Source organism: Indicator indicator, chromosome 4 (genome assembly GCF_027791375.1).
Source record: "Indicator indicator isolate 239-I01 chromosome 4, UM_Iind_1.1, whole genome shotgun sequence".
NCBI lineage: Eukaryota > Metazoa > Chordata > Aves > Piciformes > Indicatoridae > Indicator > Indicator indicator.
Window position 1 is genome coordinate 43,203,369 of NC_072013.1, and position 25,740 is coordinate 43,229,108.

The 25,740-nt window shown below is 37.8% G+C and overlaps 1 protein-coding gene across 1 annotated transcript in view; it reads left to right on the forward strand.

Annotated features, from left to right (window-relative positions):
- The window catches only part of AKAP6 (A-kinase anchoring protein 6), a 218,574-nt gene that overhangs the window by 61,104 nt on the left and 131,730 nt on the right, over nt 1-25,740 (forward strand). The window contains exons 4-6 of the mRNA XM_054400703.1: nt 4,289-4,411; nt 19,924-20,020; nt 21,277-21,440. Of these exons, the coding sequence (XP_054256678.1) occupies nt 4,289-4,411; nt 19,924-20,020; nt 21,277-21,440 (384 nt within the window). The remainder of the gene's footprint in view (nt 1-4,288; nt 4,412-19,923; nt 20,021-21,276; nt 21,441-25,740) is intronic.

Sequence of the window (25,740 nt, forward strand, 5' to 3'; positions counted from 1 at the left end):
GCAAAACTGAACCAGCTGGTCAAAAGGCAAAGACTGGATTGTATTGGTGTTACTTTTTCTTCTGTTTTGTTCCACTCTCTTCTCCCAGAGGAATTCTTGTACAACAACTTTGAACTTCAATGCGACTGACTATGGGTTTTCAACTTTGAAGACATTTTGATGGAAAATACAATAGTTTCATTTCCCCTTGCCAAAGCATGAGCTGGGTAGATGTTATACTATTTTCATTATAAGTGTGATAGTGTCTAGATTAGACCCTTAACTAGTATAAATCAGCATAGCTCCACTGAAGTTTATACCCATTCAAACTCTTTCCCACTTCTGAATGATTAATAAAATTCTAAAGAAAGGAAAAGGTAATTTCAAACAGAAAAAACAGAATGGTAAGAAGTGTCTAGGACAGGATACAAAGGGGTTCTCATGTGCATCTGTATAAAATGAAAAAAAAAATGTAAAATATCTTGGTTAAAATTTGTCATCCTAACATTTTATTTCTTGCACTGAGTATGCCTGGATTTGGATTTAGAACTACATCCTAAGCTTCATCTTTGTTTTGATAGTAATTTATGTTGTAAGGTTCTTTCAAAATGTAGTTTCATGCTCTGAAAAAGGCTCGTGATAGATTTTCTGTTTTTTTTTTTAAGAACTTATTTTGTATAAAGCCTTTCTTTAAAATGTATATTCTGGGAAATATCCTAAATGGTGAGAAAAGCAGCTACTGTAATACTCTTTGTGTTCCCACATACATCATTAATCGCTGTTTCAACTAATGAGGCCATGTTGATCATGCAGAAATGACTCCATGTTGGTCAGTCTGTGAAAGGGCAGTGGTCCTTCAGTCAGGGCTAAATTATATTTTGGACTTCTCCTCTCAGACTTGAGGAGATTAAGGACGTGAATTTATATTTATGACAGGACTACACTGGCCACTGAACTACAGATCTCTTTCTCCAGGTACAAGGGTGCAGGCAGCCTTTGCCCTGCTTCTGGCTGCTGGGGCCAGCTGGGGCAGCACAGCAGAACTGTTTGAACAAGATCTAGGCTGCAGCTCATGGTGAGCTCTTGCCTACACCTCAAAGCCTGTCCATAACCACACCTTGACAAGAAGTCAATGGTGAGAAGGTAAAGTTCAGCACCAACTGCAAACTGCAACTCCAGAGAGCTGCTGCAGTTGATATTCACATAGGTTCCAATTTCCAAACAGGAGCTGCCTCCCAGGCAGAGATGAGTCATGAAGCTGGTGGCTGGATGATAAAGGTGGCTCCTTCCTTGCTCACTGCCATCAGGCTACTAAAATAAATTGGTTGGAACCGTAGGGCCTGCTGTGAAAACCCTGGGGCATTGTTATGACCATTACGTTGTGACGCAGGAAGCAGGACCTGTACCGTTGCAATTTAATCTTACATACAGTTTGAGATAAAAATCGTTTTCTGTTTTACGCACCCTCTCACGCCTTAAACCAGGCGGCCCGCAGTTCCGCAGTGCTGTGCGCACCCACGGGGCCATTCCAGTCCCGCGTTCGGGCCCGTGGCTCCCACAGACAGGCGCCTGCCCCGGCTCCGGGCCGGGGGCGCCCGCGCACCTCGCGGGCAGAGGCGGCCGCCAGCGGGGCCGGGCGCGGGTGGCTCGGCGCCGGCAGGTGGCGCTGTGGGCCCAGGGATGGCGCGCGGGCGGGTAGCGCTCCCTCGGCCCTGTGCCCCGCGCTGCCCGGCCGGCCCTGCCCGGCTCTGCCCTTCCCCTGCCCGGCCCTCCGCTATTTTCGGTTTCCATGGTTGTGCTCTTCGGAGTGGATTCAGTAAAATTTTATTGCCGTCATTTGAAAAATGGTAGGATTACTGTGATTTGTGGTGGCTGGCAGAAGAAAATCCGCCGGGGCTGGCCGCTGCCGGTGCTCCCCGCTGCCGTGTGTCCCTTCGGGCACCATGTCATCAGCCGCGATCCTGACATGCCAGGTGGCACTGGCGCTTGCAGCCTTACCATTTTAGTTGTCAGTTAACTTGTTTTATCGGGGTTTTGGTGAAGGCTGTATCAATATTTTTTCCCCTCACACTGGCCCCCAGGCATTCCCTGCGTCCCACGGGGGGCCGGCCTGGGCCCGCAGCCCACTTCAGCAGTGCGGCGCGCCGATACGCGCTCGGCTGGAGCCTGCTGCTTGGGAGTTTCTAACCACCAGAGTGAAGTGGGAGACGCTAAAACACGGACATGTTCTCTGAGAGGGCAGGAATAACTCGGCTGATAGGTGTTGCTCTTTACGCTGGTGCAAGCCTGCAGTGTTTCTGAGCACCCTTTTGAAGGCATACATTCATCGAGTACTGCAGGCAGATGTTATACGTGTCTGTCTCCATAAAATACATGACGCATATACAAGCCAGAGCCTTTCTTCATTTTTTTCGTGCTTACCATATCACCTTGTCTCTCAAGGACAGCGCATTGCTAAAATACAGGCAGAGATTTATTGGAGGGACTAGGACTTTACTCCTTCCCCTCATCTCCCCATCAGCTCACATCTCCCACTTCTCTGTCTGTCAGGCATCTCCTGTGCTCCACTGTGAGCTGGAAGAAAGCAAGCAACAGAGCTAGGGGAACATCTTGCCCCCACTTTGTCCTGTGGCTTGAAGTGGGGAACATAGCCCATGTGGCATGGAGAAAGGAGATGCTGCTACCTTTATTACTTGCCAGAGTGGAGACATGTCTCAGTCACTGTATTCTCTGGGTTGTTTTTCCTGTTTTCCTTCTCCTTTCCTGCAACGTCTGATAAACAGCCTGCAATGAAATCTGCAGATAAACAGTTTTCTCCTTACAATGCTTTAAGATACAGTGGATTCCATGTACAGAGATGGCAATAGCCTCTTTCTCATTCTGAGGACTTGTAGGGACTCATATAAAAAACAGTAGTAATGAAAACAAAGTCTTCAGAATGCTTCAGTGAGTGCTGTCATGCCTGCAGTATGCACTGGAGTGTCCTGCCAGAGGCTAGCGTTGGTTTGGAAGCACTGTAACTTCAGCTGGAAGCCAGGAGTTGATTATTGGACCCTGCTTGGCACAGTGTTGAGCCAAAATGACTCTGCTACCATGAATTTCAAGGAAATGTAGCTCTACTTGGTCTGGGGTATTATCATTGCACTTCTTTGCATAACACAGCTGTGCACCAACTGCTCAGAGTCCTGTTTGTGACTTGTTTAGAATTCCAGTTTCATGTGCCACTTTGGAGAAGGGGATATGGTCTCCTGAGTCACTCAGGAGTTTTTAAAAGCTTTATGCTTAGCTTGCTTTTAGCTATCTGAATGGACTAATAATTACCAGAAATCATTCCATGAAAAAAGTGGTGGGAGTGAGATGCTCAGTATGTATACAAAGTTGTTACCCAACTGGAAATTAAAATTCCTACCATGCTGCAAAATTCATAGTTAGTAACTAATAATATAACTGTTATTAGACCAAACTTAATCTAGTCTTAGGATGCTTGTAATAGATGGACATTCCTCTTCAGAGTTAATTTTCAGGGTGCTTACAAACATCACGGTCAGTTTATTCTATGTACTCTCTTGCTTTGTGGTGGATAAGACTTTGGTAAAATTATCTGTGCTCAGTATGTGCCTACAGTATCATCCAATCATGTAAATTCAGGGGTACTATTTTTAATCAGAGAAAATAATTGGTACTAATCTTGAAATAAATGGTGTTCCTGAGAAGCAGGAGCTGCTGCCTTCTCAGAAGCACCATCTGTGTGGCTCATATGCAATCAGCAATATTTATATTAAATGCTATATATTCTGCGTCATCTACTGTTTGATTTCTTCTGAGTCTCATCCTATGAACCAAAACAGGAATCACAAGACCCAAATTCTGACAAGTAGTTTCTTCCCTCAGTCTACTGATGTTTACCTTGTTAATGCAGCTTTGTTCCGTACTTTTTTCAAACAACAGTGTTTGTGCTGTGCCCAGTTTGCCCATTGCAAGGTCTTCAATTTTCATTGTGATCAATATATAGCTTTTTATATATCTTTGTCATATTTTCTAAAACTTTGCTGTTTTCTGCATTTCATCACTGTCATATGGCTCTCGCATTATTATTTACCAAAATACCACCTTAGACTATCCCCAGAAACACCATTTTGCTTCTCATTTACTAGAAGGCCACTTGGTAATTGTTTTTTTTTTTCTTAGCATGCTTGTAAAAGGTGCAGTACTCTCCTGGCTTAAAAAAAAATGGAGTGTATGTTTTTCAGATTGCCATTTTACTGACAAATATGCTTTTCTTGTTCTTTCTTTTTTCTTATCTGGTAAGGGGTTTGTAAGCAAGCTGGATGAATTCATTCACTGGTTAAACGAAGCCATGGAAACAACAGAGAATTGGACTCCTCCTAAAGCAGAGACAGACAGCCTTAAACTGTACCTGGAGACACACTTGGTAGGACAAGATTACACTATGATTACTATCAGTAATTGAAGTGTTCTGCTGTGCTTTTTATTTGATTATTATTTTTTAATTACTACTGTGCATCTGTATTTTAATTTGAGACTTACAGCATTGAGTTTATTTTAATGAAAATACCAACAAATTGTCTTCTGTATTGAAATATGTACTGATAGCTTTCTAAACATTAAGTTGAAAGCCAGAGTTCTGCTGCAATTCTGGAATTGTCCCCAAAATGGAAAGAAAATGGCAATAGCAAAAAGAGAAAGGATAATGTGGTTTGTTTTTTTTTTCTTCTAAATTCTAGGATTTTTATTAGACTGTGACATCAATGAAATTCTTGCTTGTGAAGAAGTCTCATTTTCTCTCACACACTTTTAACATAGTAGTCATTTAAATATTTGAAATAATTCTTTCAGTCATTTTTCTTGATATGCATTTCTGACTTGTAATTAATGCAACTGTCAGTAATCTTGTTCTTGTGCAAAAAGCTAAAACATTGTGTGGATGAAGAAAACACTTGGATGAATAATCTTCTGAATATGTTGCAGGCTAGAATTATAGATTAAGAAATATTTTTATATGTTATGAATTCTTCTAAGAACTGTTTCTGGTTCTAAGGAAGTGAAACTAAGCTGAATTAAACCAGGTATTAAGTTCCAAAAAGCAAAATTTTACTGTAAGTAGGGAACAGAGATCAATGTATACTGTTCAATTGGTAGATATCTTAACAAGTAAGCTGTTCTGTCTGGTAAAAAGGGGGGGGGAAAGAAAAACAAATGGAAAATTAAGCTAATTCTCTCCCCCTCTTTCAAAATTTAGGTTCTTGCCAGTATGCACTGGAAAAAAATCTGGTGATAGTACTCTTCCAAGCCAATGAGCTAAACACCGCAGCTGGATAAACCACTGAATTAGCTGAACCCACATCAGAGCATGAACTTCCAAAGTTCAGTCTCATTTCCAGTCTCTGATAATCTGATGGTTAAAAAATATTTAATAGTCCTAGGAAGTCACATGATGCATTACAGGAAAAAAAATCGTTCTAAACCCAACATTAATACTGGGATGACCATTATTAAATTAATTAAGTGTACATTAACCACATACACGGTTAGAACCAAGCTATCTTCAGAATTTCAGCTGTACAGAAAATACTTTTGTGTCTTTTGCTCTTAAACATTTGTTGTTTACAAACACCTGCTAGGTTAAGTGCCCACTGTGGTCGTCTATCAAATGCAGTACAAGGGCACTGCATCTTCACCTTACATTGCAGATTTTGGAATTTGTGGCAGAGTTTGATTTTTGCCTTGTACTGCACCTGCTCGATCCCATAGTTCCCATGATGTTTACAAGTGCTCTGAAGACACAGAGCACATCTTGAGATCAGATCTCAAAAAGGCATTAGTTGTTTCAATTTGTTTTCCTCTTACTCTGCAATGTGAAACTTTCGGAAGGCTGAATTTTTATGAGTAGAATTGCAGTCTTCATTCTTGATTGGATGAAAGGAAACGGCATCCAAGAACAGGGCAATCACCAGCATATCTCTGTCACAGTTAGTTTCTTTTCCTTTTCTTCCATGGGAAGGAGCACAGTAGCTCTTTTGCAGGCAAATTACTTCCAGCCTTATCTTGTGGCTCTGTGGGAGATGAGGCCAAAACCATCCATCAGGCTGGAAGGTGGAGTAGTAGCTCAAAACCAACTCCTTCGTTGCTAGAGGTAGTCAAAATAAATTAGTTATATGGGTACCTATACAACTTCACTTTCCACTGTAAGTACTTAGGCTCCTAGCTGTACTCTACATCTGCATGTCTTAGGGGTAAGGAAATCTTCCCATGTTTCGGGATGACCATTGAAACAAGGTGGGCTTTATCTTTACTTCTGTGAAGAAGCCTCTAAAGGACAGTTCAGTTTCAATTTGGTGATACTGTGATTATGGCATATGTAGTTAGTGAAAAAAAATCATTGCACAACAATTAACTGATTTTCCTTCTTGGATTTCAGGAAATGTGCTATCATATTTGTTTCTACGCAGCAGAACTGAACTATTAAAATACAGAGCATTTTTATAGCGGAGAAGATAGTTATTTTTATTAATTAGGTTGTCACCTTTTCAGTGGTATTTGCCTGTCAGAAATCCTAATCTGTGTTTAAACAGAAGTATATGAACTTCAATTCACATTTGAGCTCATGGTTGAGCATTGTAAAACAATGGTGATCAAGGTCTTTGTGAGGGTACTTATACTGCTGGTTTTCTTCTTTTTGACAGTCAGGTTATATATGCTGTCAGACTCAGCTGAGATTTGTTGAAGGGGGCTTAGTACTTTATAGGTTTAGGTTCCAGACTTATGGGATCATGGTAGAGGTACCAGTAACAAACTAACCTGGAAAACAAAGAAAATATGTTGGTTCTTTTCTGAGTACTGCAACTGCACTAGCAAATCTCATAACTTTGATGCCTCACTGGTGCAGATTTTCTGGTTGTAGAAGGAGTGAAGACTCTCTGTAGATTAGTATTTTTATTTTTATTAGTAAAGACAAGGCCTTAGCCTTTGGCACAATTTATCAATTTGACCACCTGTGATATTGTTTTCTTGGAAATATGTTTGTTGCAATAACAAAATTAGTGCCATAAAGAGAGAATATTTTGCATTCGTGAATTAAATCTCTGCTGTCAAAATCTAAGAAAAGAAAATATGGGAGCAGGAAAGCAGAAAAATGTACCTGTTTCATTGCTCATTATTGGCTTGGAAAAGCCTTGCAGAGGAGACAAGGACAAAGTTGAGATCATGCTCCAAATTTATGATTATGTAAAATTCTTGACTGTCATTTTAGAGTCCCAATGTAAATTGTTGATAAAAGATTGAATTTTGAAGTCTTTCCTTGCTCAGCTTTCCTTTTCTACATCTTTGACATTTCAAAAAATGGTGCAGCACAGACACCTAGAGTGTGTTTATTAAAAAACAACAAGAAACCCAAAATAAACCACAAGCAAAAGGTACAAGAAACTGTCAACATCAACTTAGACTCTTTGCCTAAGGTGTTGCTCAGATGGGGAGTCAAATCACTCAAATGGGATGGTGATGCAAGTCTTCATTACAAATGTCCTTGTATGATAGCTTCAGTTTAAATTGGTAGAACTCCCAGAATGAATATTCTAGTTGACCATTATACCTGGTCTGGCAAGATTATCCATCCAGGATGTTAATCAGCATTTTGAAGCATACAAATAGGGTCTGTTTATTGCTCTGGGCCCAGCCAGAGCTGCCTGCAGGCATCTCTGACTGAAAACTGCACCTGGAGAGCTCCTGGAACAATTAGTGAAGCGCTTTGTTGTGAAGGTGGAAGGGAGCCTTCCCTCAAGTTGGTCTGTTGTTCCTAATTAGTCCATTATCTCATTTGTGCAGAGAATAGCTAGGGAGTTCCTGGGCCACCCAGCAAATTCACAACTAAGGGCACTGTGTGCACACAAGCACAACCCTGATACCTGAACACACAATAATTATAATTATTAACTGTAGGATAAATTGGAATTTCATTCTTAAATCAGAGTTACAACTTAAACTCTATAGATTTTGCCATCATGAGTAACCAGACCATTTGGTGAAGAGTGTGATTTTTTTCTTCAGAAATTTAAAGGTAGTCTACATCTGTAATGTGTGACAAAATAGCCAATCTTCAGCTTGGAGCACAGTTTTCGTACAAATACTAAAATCCAGTTGAACAGGAGCTGAACTTCTGGCATCTGAACTTCTGGTACCTCTGTAAGCAACCACTCAAGGTGTCAGCTGTTGAAAACTCTAATATGTTTTTATAAAACAGGGGTGTTTTTCATCAGAAATCTACTTTGCCATGAAGGCCTCAGTCAGCCCTACTAGAGATAAAAGTGAGGCAGGTGTTGAATTTTTTGAACAATTGGGCACAAATTACCTCGTAACGAATAGATAGCTTCACTGACCTTACCAAAAAGGAACTTCTGAAAATGGTTTCTCATTCACTTTATCTTTTGTAGCTCTTCTTTTCTGGTATGCTGATTCTTGCTCATTGGCACCCTGATCAAAATCAGCTACTAGCAGACTCTCAGCATAGACTTGGTGGGATGCAAATCAGTTCTCATCAAAAAGAGTATCCTGAAGGCAGTTTATGATCTAAAAGCATCTGTCTAGAGGTACTGCTGTGCTAGTGAAACTAGACACTTTCTTACCAGCTCAACAAATAAGAATTCTCCATGGTGCTATTGACCATTTTAATGTGCTAAAATAGATATTTTACTGGTCTTCATTGCTGACCCAAAAACATAATTGGTTGTAGCACAGTAGAGAGGTAACCTAGCAAATAAGGAAATGTGGAGAACCTTGGAGGAAGAGGTTTAGCCAAAAGGCACTATATGTGTTTGCTGATGCCTGGGACTTTTAATTCTGTAATCTTAACTTTCCCTTTTGTTGTTAACACAATACTCTGGGGCTTTTTGCTGCACAATTCCTAACCATGCACCTGTGATGTGCTCTTAGATCTTTTGGCCAAAGCCATTTCTGTGTCTAGGTAATGCTTAGAGCTAGATAATACAAGACTTTTAGATGGAAACCTACAAATGAAAAAATCTTGCTTTCACCTTATTTGGTGGAACTTTTAAAATCCTTGTTACATTATTAGTATATGTTAACAAACAATATTTTTCAGTGGAGATAATTAAGGAAAAGTCTGCTTAGAAATTTTGAACTTGTAGGCAGTTTTGTCTTGAAAATCTTCCTCTTAAGAATTTTTGTAAGGTTAAAATTCAGAAATATTTGGTACAAGGAACAGAGAAAATCAGAATCATAAAATGTGTTGGGTTGGAAGGTGCCTCTTGAGGTCATCTGGTCCAACACCTCTGCAGTAAAGAGGGACATGCTCAACTAGATCAGGTTGCTCAGAGCCCAGTCCAGCCTGACCTTGAATGTTTCCAGGGATGGGGCATCTACCACCTCTGGGCAACCTGTCTCACCACCCTCACTGTGAAAAATGTCTTCCTTATATCTAAGTCTAAATCTTCCCTCTTTTGGTTTAAAATCATTACCCCTTGCCCAGTTGCAACAGGCCTTGCTAAAATGTTTGTCCCCATCTTTAAGTACTGAAATGCTGCAGTAAGGCCTCCCTGGAGCCTTCTCTTCTCCAGTTTCAACAACCCCAGCTCTCAGTTCAGGTGAGGTTCTCAAGCTCTCTGATCATTGTTGTGACCTTCCCCTGGACCCACTCCAACAGGTCCACGTCTTTCAGATGCTGACGACTCCAGAGCCTGACACAGTACTCCAGGTTAAGTCTCACCAGAGCAGAGTAAAGGGGCAAAATCACTTCCCTTGACCTGCTAGCTGCCCTTCTTTTGATGGAGCCCGGGATCCAGTTGACTTTCTGGGCTGTGAGTGTCCAGCTTTTCATCCACTAGTACCCCTACGACCTTCTCCACAGGGCTGCTCTCCTGTTTCACTTGACGCTCATTGTTACTGTTGATGGTAGTTGGTGGTTTCTGATTTCTCTAGCTATCACAATTGTTTGTGACTCATGGAAAGAATGGAGGTAGATAGCCTTCTTAAAAGTAATTAATCATTCACACCAAGGGTATTTGTTTGCTGGGGTTTTTTTAGAAAAAAATATATGTACTGTTGAGTTGAAACTAGACTAGCAAATACTGTTCTGTAGGAAGTACAAGTGGCTGGGATTGCATGGCACCATTGCAGTACAAAGTGCTAAATCAATATGCTGAAAAGAATTTATTTGCTTTCTTTTCTAATAAATTGTGTCATCCCTGTCTGCAATTTTTACATCAGTTTAACCATAAGCTTTGTGCCACATTAAAGTGCTTTTTACCCAGAAATGTTCCATTGTATTGACTTCTTCGGTCACCGTATTTATTTTACATCCTACAGACTTAAAAATATCATAGAGAAACTATCTCCAGTATTTCAAAACAAATTATACAAGTTGATTCTCTTCCTGTATAGGAAGTTTAGATGTAATCTCCATTCCAAACCCAAATTCTTCTCAAGGTGTGGGAGTTCTGAGACTTTTATTATCTACAGAGAAATAAGAATTTTCCTTGTGTCCAGTATAAAAGTTTCTGGCCACATCATATCTCAGCACTTTCTTAGCTGTAAACAGCAAATGCTTTCATACAGAAAATAGATTGTATTTTGACGTTTAAGAAATTGGGTTGGTGAAGTAATGATACTTGTGATATCTCATGATAACTGGCTATCTGCAATAAGTCTGCTATGCCTAAAAAGAAAAATCATTCTCACATCCCTGGAAAAATCTTATTTTCTGAAAAATATCATTTTAGAGAAGTATTAAATACCTGTTCTCATTGAAAATGAGGTTAAATACACATGCCTTTAGCTAATCTACCGGCTATTGTTGTGGTTACAGTGGTAACTAGTTATATTAAAGGTATTAAAGCCTCTGAAATGGCTGCTTTTGCTATATGGGCATTTCCAATGTCCACAGCAGCCAGTTTAGGTGTTTTCCTCAAAATACACAGTAGTATCTGCAGGATGCTGCTGCTGAAGAGTCTGAGTACCATGAATGAACTTATTTCTTGCTTCCCTAAAGACTTTGCTTTGAATCTCTTTATCCTGGTTTTAGTTTCACAGAATCACAGAATGTTAGGGGTTTTGAAGGGACCTCAAAAGATCTTCTAGTCCAACTCTGCTGCCAGAGCAAAAGGACCTAGAGCAGGTCACACAGGAACACATCCAGGCAGGTTTTGAATATCTCCAGTGAAGGAGATTTCACAACCTCTCTGGGCAGCCTGTTCCAGTGCTTTGTCATTCTCACAGTGAAAAAGCTTTTCCTTATGTTTACATGGAACCTCCTATGCTCCAGCTTGCACCTGTTGCACCTTGTTCTATCATTGGACATCACTGAGAAGAGCCTGGCTCCATCCTCCCAACACTCACCCTTCACATTCTTACAAATATTAAAGAGGTCATGTCTACATCTGCTCTTCTCCAAGCTAACAAGATGCATCTCTTGCAGCCTTTCCCCACAAGGGAGATGTTCCACTTTCTGCATCGTCTTTGTGGCTTTGTGCTGGACTCTTTCAAGCAGTTCTGTGAGGTTTTTCTTGAACTGAGGGGCCCAGAGCTGGACACAGTATTCCAGATGTGGCCTCACCTAGGCTGGGTTGAGTGGTTGGAGAAGCTCTCGACCTACTAGCCACATCCCTTTTAATACACTCCAGGATGCCATTGCCCTTCTTGGCCACAAAGACTCATTGCTGACTTATGGTCATCCTGTTGTCCACCAAGACTCCCATATCCTTTTCCCCAGAGCTGCTCTCTAACTGATCAGCCCCCAACCTATACAGGTACATGAGTTTGAATTTCTGAATTTTATGTGATTATCTTGAGTAGGCATGGCATGGGTTCCTGAATGTGTGTCCTTTTATATAGGAAGCAGACTACAGAACATACCAGAGATACAGACTTAACCTAGTAGAGGCAAATAAAAGGACTTAATAGGACTTAATAGGAAATAAGGCATCAACCTTTATCAAAGGAATGCATGTATATTGTCAGTTGTATTGTCAGCTTTTTAAATCTGCAAACCCAGTAACCTCTATGGAAGTGTTTCTGTTTCTTGAATTAAAGTGCCTGAGAACATCAAAAGGAAATGTTGCTGTCATTTAATACGTTTGCCTGTACCTGTGCTGTAATCTGGAGTGTGTGGTTACTGGCAGTGGTAAAAAAATGGAGGTTTCTTAACTGATTGGACTGTTCTTTTGAATTTCTGTTAATTTTTGGTGACTAAAGAGAAAAATCAGGTATGTAGGAGAAAATCTGGGTATATATCTTGTTAATCATGGTATTATTGTCCTGACCAATACAGAAACACTGCACTTGATCTATTTTCTTTTCCATAAGGTCATGCAGTGAAGAAGAGCTGACATATCTTTTCTTTGTAAGGAGAAGGTGTGGGCCATGCTTATGCTCCCAGCATCACAGAAGTCAGGAATCTGTTGTGATGGAGACCTGTTATTACTATGTGTGTTTTTAATGAAGGAAAAGTCTGTCTGTTTACTGGCCTCCCCTACTGTTGCTATTGCCACACAGTTCCACTCAGGATGTTTCTTTTGTGCAAGCTTGTAGCATAAGCAATAATTTCTTAATAATTTTCCTAGAGACTGAATGGCTTCATTACTGTTAAGAGTTCTACTTCTTTTTCTAAACCTATCTTGCAATTTTGTAGCTGCCTAGCCTTGTGTAGGTACTTTGTACAGCTGTGAAGAAAAAAAGGATATTACATTTACTTTGACTTTTCATTAATTCAGACCTTCCCAGGTCTCCTTTTCTTCTCTTTGCTGCAACACCAATTTTATGTAATTATGCATAGAAAGGGGAAAGGACCCCAGAATAAAAGTTGGCACTGCTGAACCTGCGTCTGTAACATATTTGTTGTTAGCTAGCTCCATGAGTAGCCCTCCCAGCTTTCTAGTTCTGAGCTGCAGCTATCTTTGGGCAGATGAGCCTTTAAACTGGAGGCAAAGAATATTAGGGCATCATCCAAAAGTAACTCTGCTTTTGCAAGGAAAGGAGAAGGGGAAATTGTAATGTCCCAAATGTAAACTCTCACTTGTGGGGATTTTGAATTCTTTTGATCTATGTATATGGAAATAGAATGTAGGAATGAGCTTGACCTATGTCTCAAGAACTACTTGTATTGTCCTGTTGTTTGGGTTCTAAAAAATTCATTATGTTTAAGGTTTAAAGAAACGATATCTAGGTTGCTTTTAACTAATGTTTATTGCTTTGGAGGAGAGAGTGATGAGATCCTTAAAACAGTGTTCTTTTATATGCAAGAATGTAGAGGGTGGTATATTCCTCTGAGTGTGTATTAAGTATCTGATGTAGTTTTCTTAGAAAAAAGGGCCAAACATTGTCATAGAGCACATTAAAATGCAGATTGTTCAGACTTTGGGAAACGTCTAAATTCATTGCAACTTGACTTGGCAAACGTTCATTCCCTCTCAAGTGTTTGGAATGCCAGAGGTTTCAGCAGAAATACAGAAAATTCAGGGAATGAATGGACCTCTTTATTGGTAAATGTTTTTCTTTGCATCTCCTATGATAGTTGTGGTGTTTAGGTTTTTTTTTTCATTCCTTACTTCTACAGATGATTGAGGTTAATAATCTGGCATCTCAATTTATTAGATATATTTTGCTAAGAAGGCATGTTAGTTACCTTTAAAGTGCATAAACCCTCATATCTGTATGTATATAAAAATTACATCTCCCTCATATTCCCCTGAAATTTTAATAGAAGTAGAAATCTTTCCAGGATTCTTCTAAAACTACATAGGGTTAATTAGTGTCAGTGAGTGCTTTTTGGTCTGGACGTCAGTGAATTGATATTTCTATTCTATTTCTATCATATATATGCATGTATTTTTTCCCCAACCTTAGTAAGTCCCTGTTTGCCAAGGCCAGTATGCCAAAGAATTTCTCTCTGTGTTGGAAAGTTCTTTTTTTCTTGGTTGGCATTTTTCTACATGTGTTAGGAGAACACGATTTAGGCATATGTTGATGACATGGTTTTTGGGCATCATGAGTCTCCAGGTGGAAGAAGTGTACTTAGAAACATGTAAGATCAGACAGACAAGTGTTTTTTTAATAGAAAAGGAATCACAAGATTGTGGCTTATGCAGATTATTTCCTGATTAACTCAAGAAAATAAGAAATAATGAAGGACAATTATATTTGATGGACTGCATGTGCAGTTCACCTTGGTTATGGCAACTTAGGAATTGTTTCATCCTATATCCATTTTGCCCATGTGCTTTCCTGCCTGTGTTCTTCCATCCTTTGATGTCTCTTGGTAGTAGACTAACTGAGATTCAATTTAGGAATCCTCATGTTAACTTTTTTTTTTTCTAAACAATCTAAAAGGTTTAGACAGGGAAAAGCAAAGAGAAATTTATGTAGTGAAACACAGGAAATTAGAGTTGGCAGCAGAAGAATTTATGTGAGTTAGAAATACAAAATACCCACAAAAATAGCCTCTATGCCTCCTAAAGTAAATCTGCAAAATAGGTTTCCTGAAGAGCTGGGCTAACTGTTCTTTTTATTCACATCTAAAATTATGCATTCAACACTTGGCTAAATAACCTAAGAGATGACAAACACAACAAGGAATGAGAAACAGAAATTGGGGACCTAAAGTATTTAATGTGAGGAAGATTGTGCTATTAATGTTTAAGAGGTAACAAAAGGAAAAAACATTGCCTAATACTGGAAAGACAGAAGCTGGGACAGAAAATAAAAGGATGAGGTACTTTTACAGAAGTATGAATTACCTTAGGATTATTGGAGCAGTGCCTGCCCTTTTGTATTTGGTTCTTCTGGCCTGTCACAAATTCTGTGGCACCTGAAAGACCTAGGCTACTGCTCTGTCAGCCCATGACATTGCAGTCCTTACTCCTACGTTTTTATCCAGTCTAGATTTAAAGGTCTCAAGGAACCAGGGTTTTCGCTGTTTCCCTTAGGAGATTATTACACAGTCTAATAGAGATGTGACTTTCAGGGGAAATTTCACTGGTATTTATCTTAAATTTTCTCTTTCTTAATTTAGTTCCATTAGTCCCATCTAGTATAGCCTCTGATATTGTACTATGCTAATAAGTCTTTTTACTTGATGTTCAGATTTATGGAATATAAGTAGATAATAATGGCCTTTTCTCTTAATCATCATCTTTTAGTCAGTCTTGTTTATGACTTATGATTTTCCACCACTTCCATCTTTGAACATATTTTGTTTGCTGTTCCCTAAACTTCCATCAGTTTGGCCCTTTAGAAATGTGCTTGGACCTCCAAGTCAAAAATGTACGTTCAGATCAAGTGAAAGATGGAGAATGCCAATCAGTGACCAGAAGGTAAAATCATTCCTGGGGTTGCTATAATTATCTCAGCTAATACTATGTTTAAATGAATTATGAACTTACACAAAGAAATCGTCAAGCAGTCAAGCCATCGTACATCTGATCTGCATCTACAGTGGCACAATGCCAGTGATAGGATATACTTTCTATAAGTAGAAGTTGAATTTGGTACTTGGAATCCTGGTATTTTGTCATAGCAAACTATTGGGAGGTAACTATGCCATGAGCAACAGAGTTGCAAAAGTAAGAATACAAGAATAAATTCTCAGGAAGTGTTTTAGGTCATATCCCTTTAAGACAAATGAAACGTGCTAATTAAAAACAAAGCAAAACAAAATAAACAGAAAACCCCACACTTATTTTTTTCTTTGAGATGATTATTGTGTAGCATTTGTTTAATAGATAAGTGACACACATCCGTTGCTCTGTTTTCTTAGAACTTTACTGTGTGTTGAAACTGTCTCCTTATACATAACATAGCTGATAATTTTAGCAGGAGTCTGGTTATCCTTTCAGGATTGTCTCAGTCCAAGAATCCCATTTCTTTGCTACTAGAAACTATTCCCACGTGGTAAATTTCACAACTGAATGAATACAGTGAGTATTATAATTAAAAGTGCTGCATTCTTAGCCACAATATATGTCCAATTATACCTAAATATAGAAATCCTTATTTTAGTAATATTGTGTGTTTCTCAAAAAAAAAGAAAAAAAAAGAAAATTACTGTTAGAAATTTTTAAATTAAGCTTTCTATTTAAAATTCTAAAATTGTAAGTAATTTAGATGATAATAATAATAGTAGTAGTAGTAGTAGTAGTATGTACCACTGCTCTATGAAACATAAATGACCTAGAAGCATAGATACTTTTCTGAAAGATATTTAAGCACATCAAAAATGAACCTCAAGAAAAAATAGGTCTCAGGGGTACCCCAGTACATGACAAATACAAATAGTATGATGGAGTGAGAAAATTAAAATATTTCTTTTAATACTGTATCTTAATCTGGCAATAAGTGTAAACTGCTGTGTCATTCCAACTCATCTATATTTATGTATGCATCGTAGATTCACATCATACTCGCTTGCTTATTTGTGCTTCACAGACACAAAGTACACTGGCAATAATTAGTTGGGCACACCATGACTTAAAAAAACCAATCATGCTTATCCAAAGTCTGTGTGCCTCTGGAAACAATAATATATAATGGGTAACTGTCCTTACTGCAGATATGAACAGGTCAAGACCCAGGCTGTGCTATACGGAATTACTGGGATTTGTTAAGAACAGAGGGTTGCAAATCAGGGAAATTTTGCATATCAGAGCTGAGTAGGATACCTACTCAGTAAAAGTTTCGGAAATCTATGTAATCTACAGACATAAAATAAATCCTCATGGGAACTTGAAATAAATATTTTTTTCAAATAGTTTTTCTCCTCCCCAGTTGTACAAACCAATAAGCTGAGAGAGATTATTAGCTGCTGGAAAAATGCTTATTTTAGTGTGTTCAGAGCCCAGTATAGATCAGGAAGTACTGCTTTTTTTCTCCATGGAAGTTCTGCAGTACTGTTGTCCAGTGGATCAAACAGTTTCCTAAGTCAGGGGACAACTTGGTTTTTCTGAAAGCTGAGCTACTTTGCCCCATGCAGTCAACAGAATATAGCACTCCTGGGGCTTCATACTTAAGATTTTTGGAGTCTTTATTCCTGTTTATTTAAGTTCTGTATAACTCCTGCCTCACTTTTTCTTTCTTGCTAAATAAGAACATCTGGTGACTGGGAAAAATACAGAGAACATCAGAAGGAAATTTTGCTTATTGCAGCTTGTAAACTGCATTACATATACTGTAGTGCTAGGGATGACATTAACGTGTTGTTTACAAAGCTGCTGTCAGGCCAATGCACGTGCATTTTCCATAATGTATATGTGCTCATGTGTGATACTTACACTGCTCCATAGATGCAAATATGTCTGGAAAAATGGCTTTGATTAATTGAGTTCCCTCCTCTTTGCCTTTCCTCTCTTCAGATGCAAAGGCTCCATTCATTATCAGGAAAGATCAGAGGAGGAGGGGAGCAGAGTACCTGGGTTGCATGTTGTTACAGTTCCAATTTTCCAAATGCCATAAGTAAACAGTTGGGAATGGGAACTATTCAGGATGGCAGATAACGTGTGTTTGAAGGCCCTTTTCCATTCCAAATATTTGGTCTGATTTTATTTGGAGCTGTGCAAATTTATGTCTCTTCATTGTATAAACCTGCCATATTTACTACAACTTCCACTCTGCCTACCTTTTCATGTGTCTCATTTTGAGCCCTGCAGGTATGGGGAACCATGAGCACTACTGCATTAATTGAGGGCTATTTTTTCCAGTGTTTCTTGTCCATTTGTTCCTTTTTCTTAGGAAATCACCACTATAATATATAAATCAATAATTCTAACCCCCTACTTCACTAAATCACTCGACAATTTCCTTTGTATTTATACTCGTATGAATGGTTTCCTCCTTTTGATGCTTCTGTGCTGATAAGAGTTTATTTCTGCTAAATTCCGTGTGTGTTCACATGTGACACAAATAATTTATCCATAAGTTCAGAATTGTGCACAAGGAGAATATTGCTAGTTAAAACCCAAAAGTTTGGCCCCATCTTTATTCATCATATTTTCCTTCTTTATTTTAGCATTATTACTGGTTAATAGGTGCACCTGAAAATCAAGCTGTATTGTAATATCTGGTGTGTTACATTAAATGAATCTTTTCTTTGCCAGCAAGTCTCTCTCTCTCTTTTTTTTTTTTCCTAATGAAAAAGAATACCTCATCTTTTCCAATTTTCCTATCAAATACATCCACATCATCTCGAGACACTGCCACATCCAGCTGCATCTATACTCAACTTCAATTATATGAAATTACACAACCTACTCTCAGGTCCTTTAGGTTCTCTTTTGCTGTGTGAGGCACAAGCATAGTGCATTTCCTGTGAAGTGCATGATTACAAACTATTCAGTACAAGCCTGTTTTAAGTAAACAGTAAATTAAGTATTGTCAGTGCTTGTTCAGACGTGCTCTTAGGAAGGAAAAAGAAATTCTAGATTTGGGTTCATAAAAATCCAGATTTAAGAAAGGCAGACATAAACTAGGCATCCTTTTTAACTTCTTTTGGCTGACCCACTTGTTCAACAGCTGGTGAAAAACAATATATTCAGATGCCCATACAAGGAAAATTGGGCTAGACAAAACGCTGAAAGTAACAAAATTCTTGTTTATTGCTCTTTATTTGAATGAAGAATTCTCAAAAACATTCTGTCACTAAGTGTCAGGTAGACTGCTGCCTGAAAGACTGTTAAGAGTCTGTCTGAGCAACATGCTTCTTTCAACCATGACAAATACAGTAAAACAACATCATTTTATTGCAGTTCTAGCAATATTCCTTTTCTGCTATGCCAATCAGCGTGACTACAGGAGTTAGAAAAGAGAGGAAAGAGTTGCTTTCCTGAGAAATGAGGGCTTTTAAGTATTTTGTGGTCTCTGCTACTTCAGTACTAGTCACTAGTATTTGAAGAAGTGTAAATAAGTTTTATAAAACCTGGAAGCTACAAATGTGCACTGGTAAAGTCTCTTTTCATCTCTGCCAGTTGACTCATTCCCAAAAGAAGGCAAAACTCTTATCTTCCAAGGGGTCAAATATGGTTTCCATTCATTTCATTGACATTTCAAAGAGTAAAAGAGTTCTGTGTGTGTGTTCAGGGCTGCACATGATTTACGATTAACTACAGCAAGTGCCTCTTTCTTTATCGTATTTTGTTGCTCTTGCTTACATGGAAGCATGACTAAGAAGCTCTGTCAAATAATTCACGTGTCCATTATCACTGGTGTATGAAATGGCATATAGTAGGGTCAGATTTCCAGTTTTTCTCTCTTACTGGATTTTAATGAAATTTGTAAAAACAAAACAAAGAAAAAAAAGAAACAAAATATTTTCAGCACTGTTAAAGCCGAGATCCTTTGTAAAATAGTAAAAATATTAGTGAAAAAAGGGACAAAAAAATCTTGCTGTGTAAATTAAGAACTCAGAGATCTAAAGCAGCTTGATTTGTTCTTTGAGAATGGATATGAGAATTAACTCAGAAACACAGTATTAATAGACTTGTATGAGTGCACATAAGGCAAATATAGTCAATGCTGTCGTTTTTTTATGGTTTCATAAATAGTGCTATCACCAACATTTCAAAGAAATCTTACAAAAAAAAAAACCAAAACAGAGCTCATATGTGATGGCATAAATTTAGTGTATTTTATAGAACACTGTTACTCCAGATATAGCCTACGGGTTGTGACTTTTCATAAAACCTAATGAATTTCTGGATTTGTCAGCTGTTTTGGCACAGATGCACTTTGCTGATTTAATGGAAACATTTTGAGCCCATATCTAAAATATCAGTAGCTTTTAGTATTGCAAACTAGTTTGGTTATTGGGATGTGGTTCTTGATAAAAAGCAGCAAGTAATTTTGTACGTGTGTTTTATAATAACTGCTTACCCAATGTCGGATGCTGAGGTTTTTTTCTTTCGTTTTTTTTCCCTTTTTTGTTTTTCTCAGAGTTTCAAGTTGAATGTAGATAGCCATTGTGCTTTAAAAGAAGCAGTGGTAGAAGAAGGACGTCAGCTTCTTGAGCTTATTGTATCTCACAAATCAGGTAAATCCTTCTGAAATATTGCAAGTCTTTATGTCTCCAGACTATTAAAGAATGAAGAAGCATTGCAGTAAATTACTGCATATATTCACTTCCTTATGTATTATTAATATTTACATTATCAGATTGACCTTCAAGATTTATAAATGTTTCATATACTGCATACAATGCAGTGATACTTATAAAATGAAATACTGCCTGCAAATAGTCTGTTCATTTTATTTTGGTCTTGCTGCTCAGCTGAGTTTCAATTGAAATCACATTCCTGAAAACTTCACACTGACATATTCTTTGATGTAGGTGCTATGGAAATAAGAGAATGAATTAGGATTTCAAATATATATATTTTTGTACATACTCTGCATGGGTAATTACATTGGTAAAGCTTAATTTTGCCACTTAAACTAATTCTTACGTTGATTTAAATATGTTTATGAGGAATAGATTAGAATTAAAAACACCTTTTTCCTTCGGTTAGGCTTGTCTTTATCTGCAGGGGCCTACAATCGAGAGGAGGGGGAGATATATACTGATTTCTCTTTTTCCATCCCTACTGCCCTCTTTATTTTTAGACATTTGCCTGACTAGTATGATAATAGACTTTTTATCAGCATATGCTGCTAAATAATGCCATCTTAATTTTGGCCTACTTAGTGTGCTTTTCATCCAGGTTGAAGTTATCCTTTGGTCCACAGTTTTCTGATCAGCTGTGCCTCTATTGTTTCACAGCATCAGACAGATCGATGTAATGTGAAAGCTGCAGGAAATTAGTGACTTTTATATATAGTTCCAAAATGTATAGAAGCCATAGCAGAGAGGGGTAGTGCATGTCCTCATATACTGAGGAAATGGTAATATGTAAACTACAGAAAGTATTTACAGAATTTGAAGGTAAGAAAACTGTATTTGGAAGATCCTGAAATGTTTTGAGATAAAGATTAGATACTAGAGGGTGAGATTACCATAGTGTTCCCTACTGCATAGAAACCACAGTTTGTATGGGATTTGCCTTTTCTTGAAACTGTCAGCTGAAACATAATCAAAATGTAACATGATGACTAAAAAAATGTTTTGACCCTATTGAATTTATTTTGTGCAATATGAACAATAGTAATGCTTGGATTTATTGCTGAGAAAATATCTTTAAATTCTCATTGCATTTTTTCTTTTAAATATGCTGTTAATTCTTTAAATTAAGAATAATATTTAAAGATGCAGCTGAATCTACAGCTTTTACTGTTTTCCTCTTCATTTTGGAGGACTGAAGGACATGCTGCAGATGATTGCAAGTCAGTGGAAGGAACTACAGAGGCAAATCAAACGGCAACACAGCTGGATTCTTAGGGCTCTGGATATCATCAAAGCAGAGATACTGGCTACTGATGTGTCTGCAGAGAATGAGGAAGGGACTGGAAGCCCTAAGGTAAGTGGCTTGAAGTTTGCCTTATTTCCTCTTATTTCTGTCTTCTTTTGAACTAGGCACCACTGAACTTTTCTTTCCACCCTAAGGCTTTTCATTTCTACTGGGTAAACTTTTTTTTTTTTTTAAATAAACAAAATGAAATTCCTTACTCTGAAACAATAAAAAAATCTTAGAACTTTCAAGTTTTCCAGGAAGACCTGTCTCATTATGTGCAGAGGGGCACAAGGGGCAACATAAAACATTTAGTAAACAAAACATAAAGCATCTTTAACATGAATAATCAGAATGGTTTTAAATTGTTTTGTTGCAACTATAAATCACTATAATCAGTGCAATCACTCAGCTCTGACATCCATTAGCCGCTTGGTTACAGCAAATTAACAAAGAAGAGAGAAAGTGATTCATTATCTCATTCCTGTTAATGACTATCAGATGCATTGCTTAATTAGGGGATGGCCATTGTAGTGGGAAGAAGGTCATATGCCTTTTCACAGATCTTTGTGCTCTGAGTTTAAGTCCTCCATAAGTGCATAGTGTTGAATACAAGTATTTTAAGAGTAAGGTATTGACACCTATCATGATTTTGTGGGTATTAATTACTAAAGAGTGCTATAGTACTTACCTAGTTGCCAAACTAGATATTTATTATAGTATTTTAAATACCAAATATGTCTATTCACATAGGTGCAAGCAGTGTAAAGACATCACATGCAATAGAAACTTGTAGCATAGGGTCCCATGACCTATCAGTACCATCAGAGTAAGCAAAGGTGGTTGTGGGAGGATCCACTGGAAAGTGTTGATTTTTCCCGTTCATTCTAAGCAATGTGTATGCAGCAGAGCAATGCAATAACTCTTAAGATCTTGGCATGCAGCAGGCTGAAATTTGTCAAAACACTCAAGATTTCTGTTTCTAGAAGTAACAGAGATGGTTGTGCCGAGTAGATTTTCAGATTTGGATGCTGGACAATTATTTACATGCAGTGCTTCCTAGAGAGCAGTTTGTAGATTGACTCTTGGCTAGGATTACATGAAAACTTCTGATATTTTCTTACAATAATTCTACATAGCAACAATGAGCTGATGGGGGAGGAAGAGCCAAGGATAACAATGAAAGAAAAATACAGGAAATGACCTGTATGCAGGAGGCACAATTTGAACTGATAGCCCTGATCATTTGCATAGTGGAAAATGTTGCTGTGCCACATAGCTCTTACTTTAGAGATTAGACAGTAGAGTAACTCTTGGTTTCATATTTAGGTTTATTAAAGTAAACAGATTAGCTCAGAGTTAAGTTCCAACCCCAGCAATAATATGACCTTATATTTCTGACCTGCTTGTCCTATCCATGGCCAAAAGTCTAACTGCTTTATCAAAATTATCATATAGCTTGGTTTTGCTATGAAGATTATGGAATCCACAGCTTGGAATAATTATATTGGAATATTTGCCTTAAAAGGAATAAATGGAAGCATGGTTTATGTTGCAGTAAATTTTTCATAGGTGGTAGCTCATTGCCCTGTGCTTTTTATCATAGAGATAGGAACCTGAAGCAATGGAGGCTTTTTGTACCTATAGTTAACTAAAAACACAAGCAGACAGAAATGAAGAAAAAAAAAAGGGACAAACAAGAAGTATTTTAGGTTATTTCATACATTAAATTACATCCCTATATCATTCTTGAAAGTATGGGCTACAGTGAAGTCAAATACCATCTACTTCCTTATGCTGAAAGATTAAGTAAAATTAAAATACAGTTGGTAATATAACTGTAGCTTTCAGTCTGAATTTATTTCAAAAGCCAAAAGGAACCTTAGAAGTATAATAGAAAATCTAAAGATTATATCTAGAGGGTATTTTTCTTTTTTGCCTTGTTTGAGAAACTACAGGAATAGCACTGCTGTTAGAAATCTGTTAAGAAGCAGGAAAAGGAGGAAATTCAAAGGCCCTAGGAAAATTTTCCCTTAGGAGTTTTAAAACATGTTTTCATAGTGCTATGCCATCTTTTATGCAAGCAATGGAGAGTGGAAAGGAGAGAGGGACTCTGCACTCTGGAAATTCATTGTCAACATTTGTATTCAAGAATTCAGATTTTCCTTTTGAATTTTTTCATTTTATTGTATGTATATTTCCTAGTGGTTTATAGTGATTGCTTTAGAAGACGTAAGGGATGTTAAATATTTCTGATGCCTAAGCTCTTCCTAATGGATTGCATTCTCACTACAATCTTAGAAAAACATTGAAATCTCTTCTTTATTTACTAAAATCATTATTCTGTTGTTTTTACAAATAAACAAATGATGAGTGTATTCAGCTCAGTATTTTAGTTTGAGGATGAATTTGTGAATTTGCAAGAGCAAAGGTTAGAGAATGGTTAAGAGTCTGTCCTTTATTCCTTCAGACTTGTAACTTGCCCTGGCCATCCAGTCATGCTGCTATGTGACTATAACACTTAGATTAATACTTTGATACGAAACGAATGTACAGATGGTATGTGTTGACATCTTTGCAATCAGTGCAGAGGAATATACTTGTGGATGGATGTTTTCCTTTTTCTCAGTGTCTTTTATCAGCTCCAGATATCTATTCTGCAGACATCAGTGCGATGCATGTACTGTAATATCAAAGCAAACACACTGGTATGTTTTCTGATGTCTTCCATTATTTAAAACCAGGGAGAGTCTATTACTGGGACAGTCAGATACTGTCAACAGGTAACAGAAAGCATGATTTCAGAGTCTCATGGTTTTACTTACATGACTACTGTGAAATCTGGGTTTCTAGTGTCTAATTTATGCAATCGAGGCATTGCATATATTATTGTAGTGGTCAGTGCTTTGAAGCTGTCAAATGGCACATGACTTTCATTCTCTTCTCCTTGTATTAGTTGCTTCTAGTCAAAGGGCAGGAATATCATGTCCTGGAGTGGTCATATTACTTGGATTGCTGGAGTTCCTTAAGTCACAGGGGACTTCACACCTCAAGCTGAATTTATGTATTTAACTTGATCTCTCTGTCTTCTACATGCACAAACTCAGGATCAAACGTGGACACCTTCAGCTCTGTGTTTCATGTTCTTAATATTGTGGACTAAAATGTCAAGTAAATGGCCATCACTTTGGCAGTAACAATTTGAAAGACAATGAAATGGAAATCAGACTTCCTCTCTGACATTGTACAGACATGGAAAGGGAATTTCATCTGATGACAGACATGCCATCCTGGGCTATGGTTATCTTATGGCTAAATCAAGTTTGTTGTTGGAAAAGAAATGTACAAGGAAAGTTCATTTTTTTTTCTCTATTGTGTCCATGATGAGCAACATTCCCATCTAAAGATGGGAGTTTTATGCCATGAATGCAACGTCTTATAGATCAGACATAAACCAGAAGCTTTTCTGTGCCAAAAAGTGTTTGAGCAAGTGAGTTGCTCACCACTCACTGCTTCAAATGATGGCAATAGAGGAAGTGATTCCCTGTAATTAGAACAGAAGGTTCTGCTATGTTGCCATTGAGGCGTAGTCTTAAATTGTTGAATATTTACAATGCTGTCTGTACATAAATGGTATTATTGTGCCAAACAGCTGAACAGCTTAAAATCATTCATATGACATTTCAATTCTGAATCTTTTGGAACTTTTTAAGTCTAAACATAAGATACTGTGTTATCACTCATTAGTACAAATGATGTTGTTAATTCTGTCTTACTAGGAAACAATGCATCTACAGCTACTATGTTGCTTGGCTTTAGGTATTCTCATGAATGATGTCACAGAATTCTTGATTTGGCAGCTTCTCTTATGGGGGTTTAAATCATGGATTAGTTTTTCAAATGGATAGAAAGGACAGTGGTATTTTAAAAATCAAATAAATCTGTAAATCAATAGACAATATTCTGATTTTGCAAGGAATAAGCCTGGAGCATGTGAATCACAAATGAGTTCTTTTTATGTTAGTTGGTATACAAATAAGGAATTGAAAATATCCATTAAGAATTTCCAAGCTAAATCAAAGCAAGCTGTGTTGGTGTAACAATGAGAAGGAGCAAGAATAAGGAATATTTGTGTATTTTTAGTGCAGCTAGACCCTTGAAGTTCCTTAGTTTTTAAAACCTTGCTTTAAAGCCTATGTATTTTTAATCTTACAGACATCAGGAATGTGCACAGATCTAGCCATCATTCTAACAAAAAGTACCTTCAGGTAGGATTTTAGAGGTGAAACCATAATTTTACACACCATTTTAGAGTGGATGAATAAAAGGAAACAGAAAGATGTTTTGGAATAACTATAGTAGCTGGAAG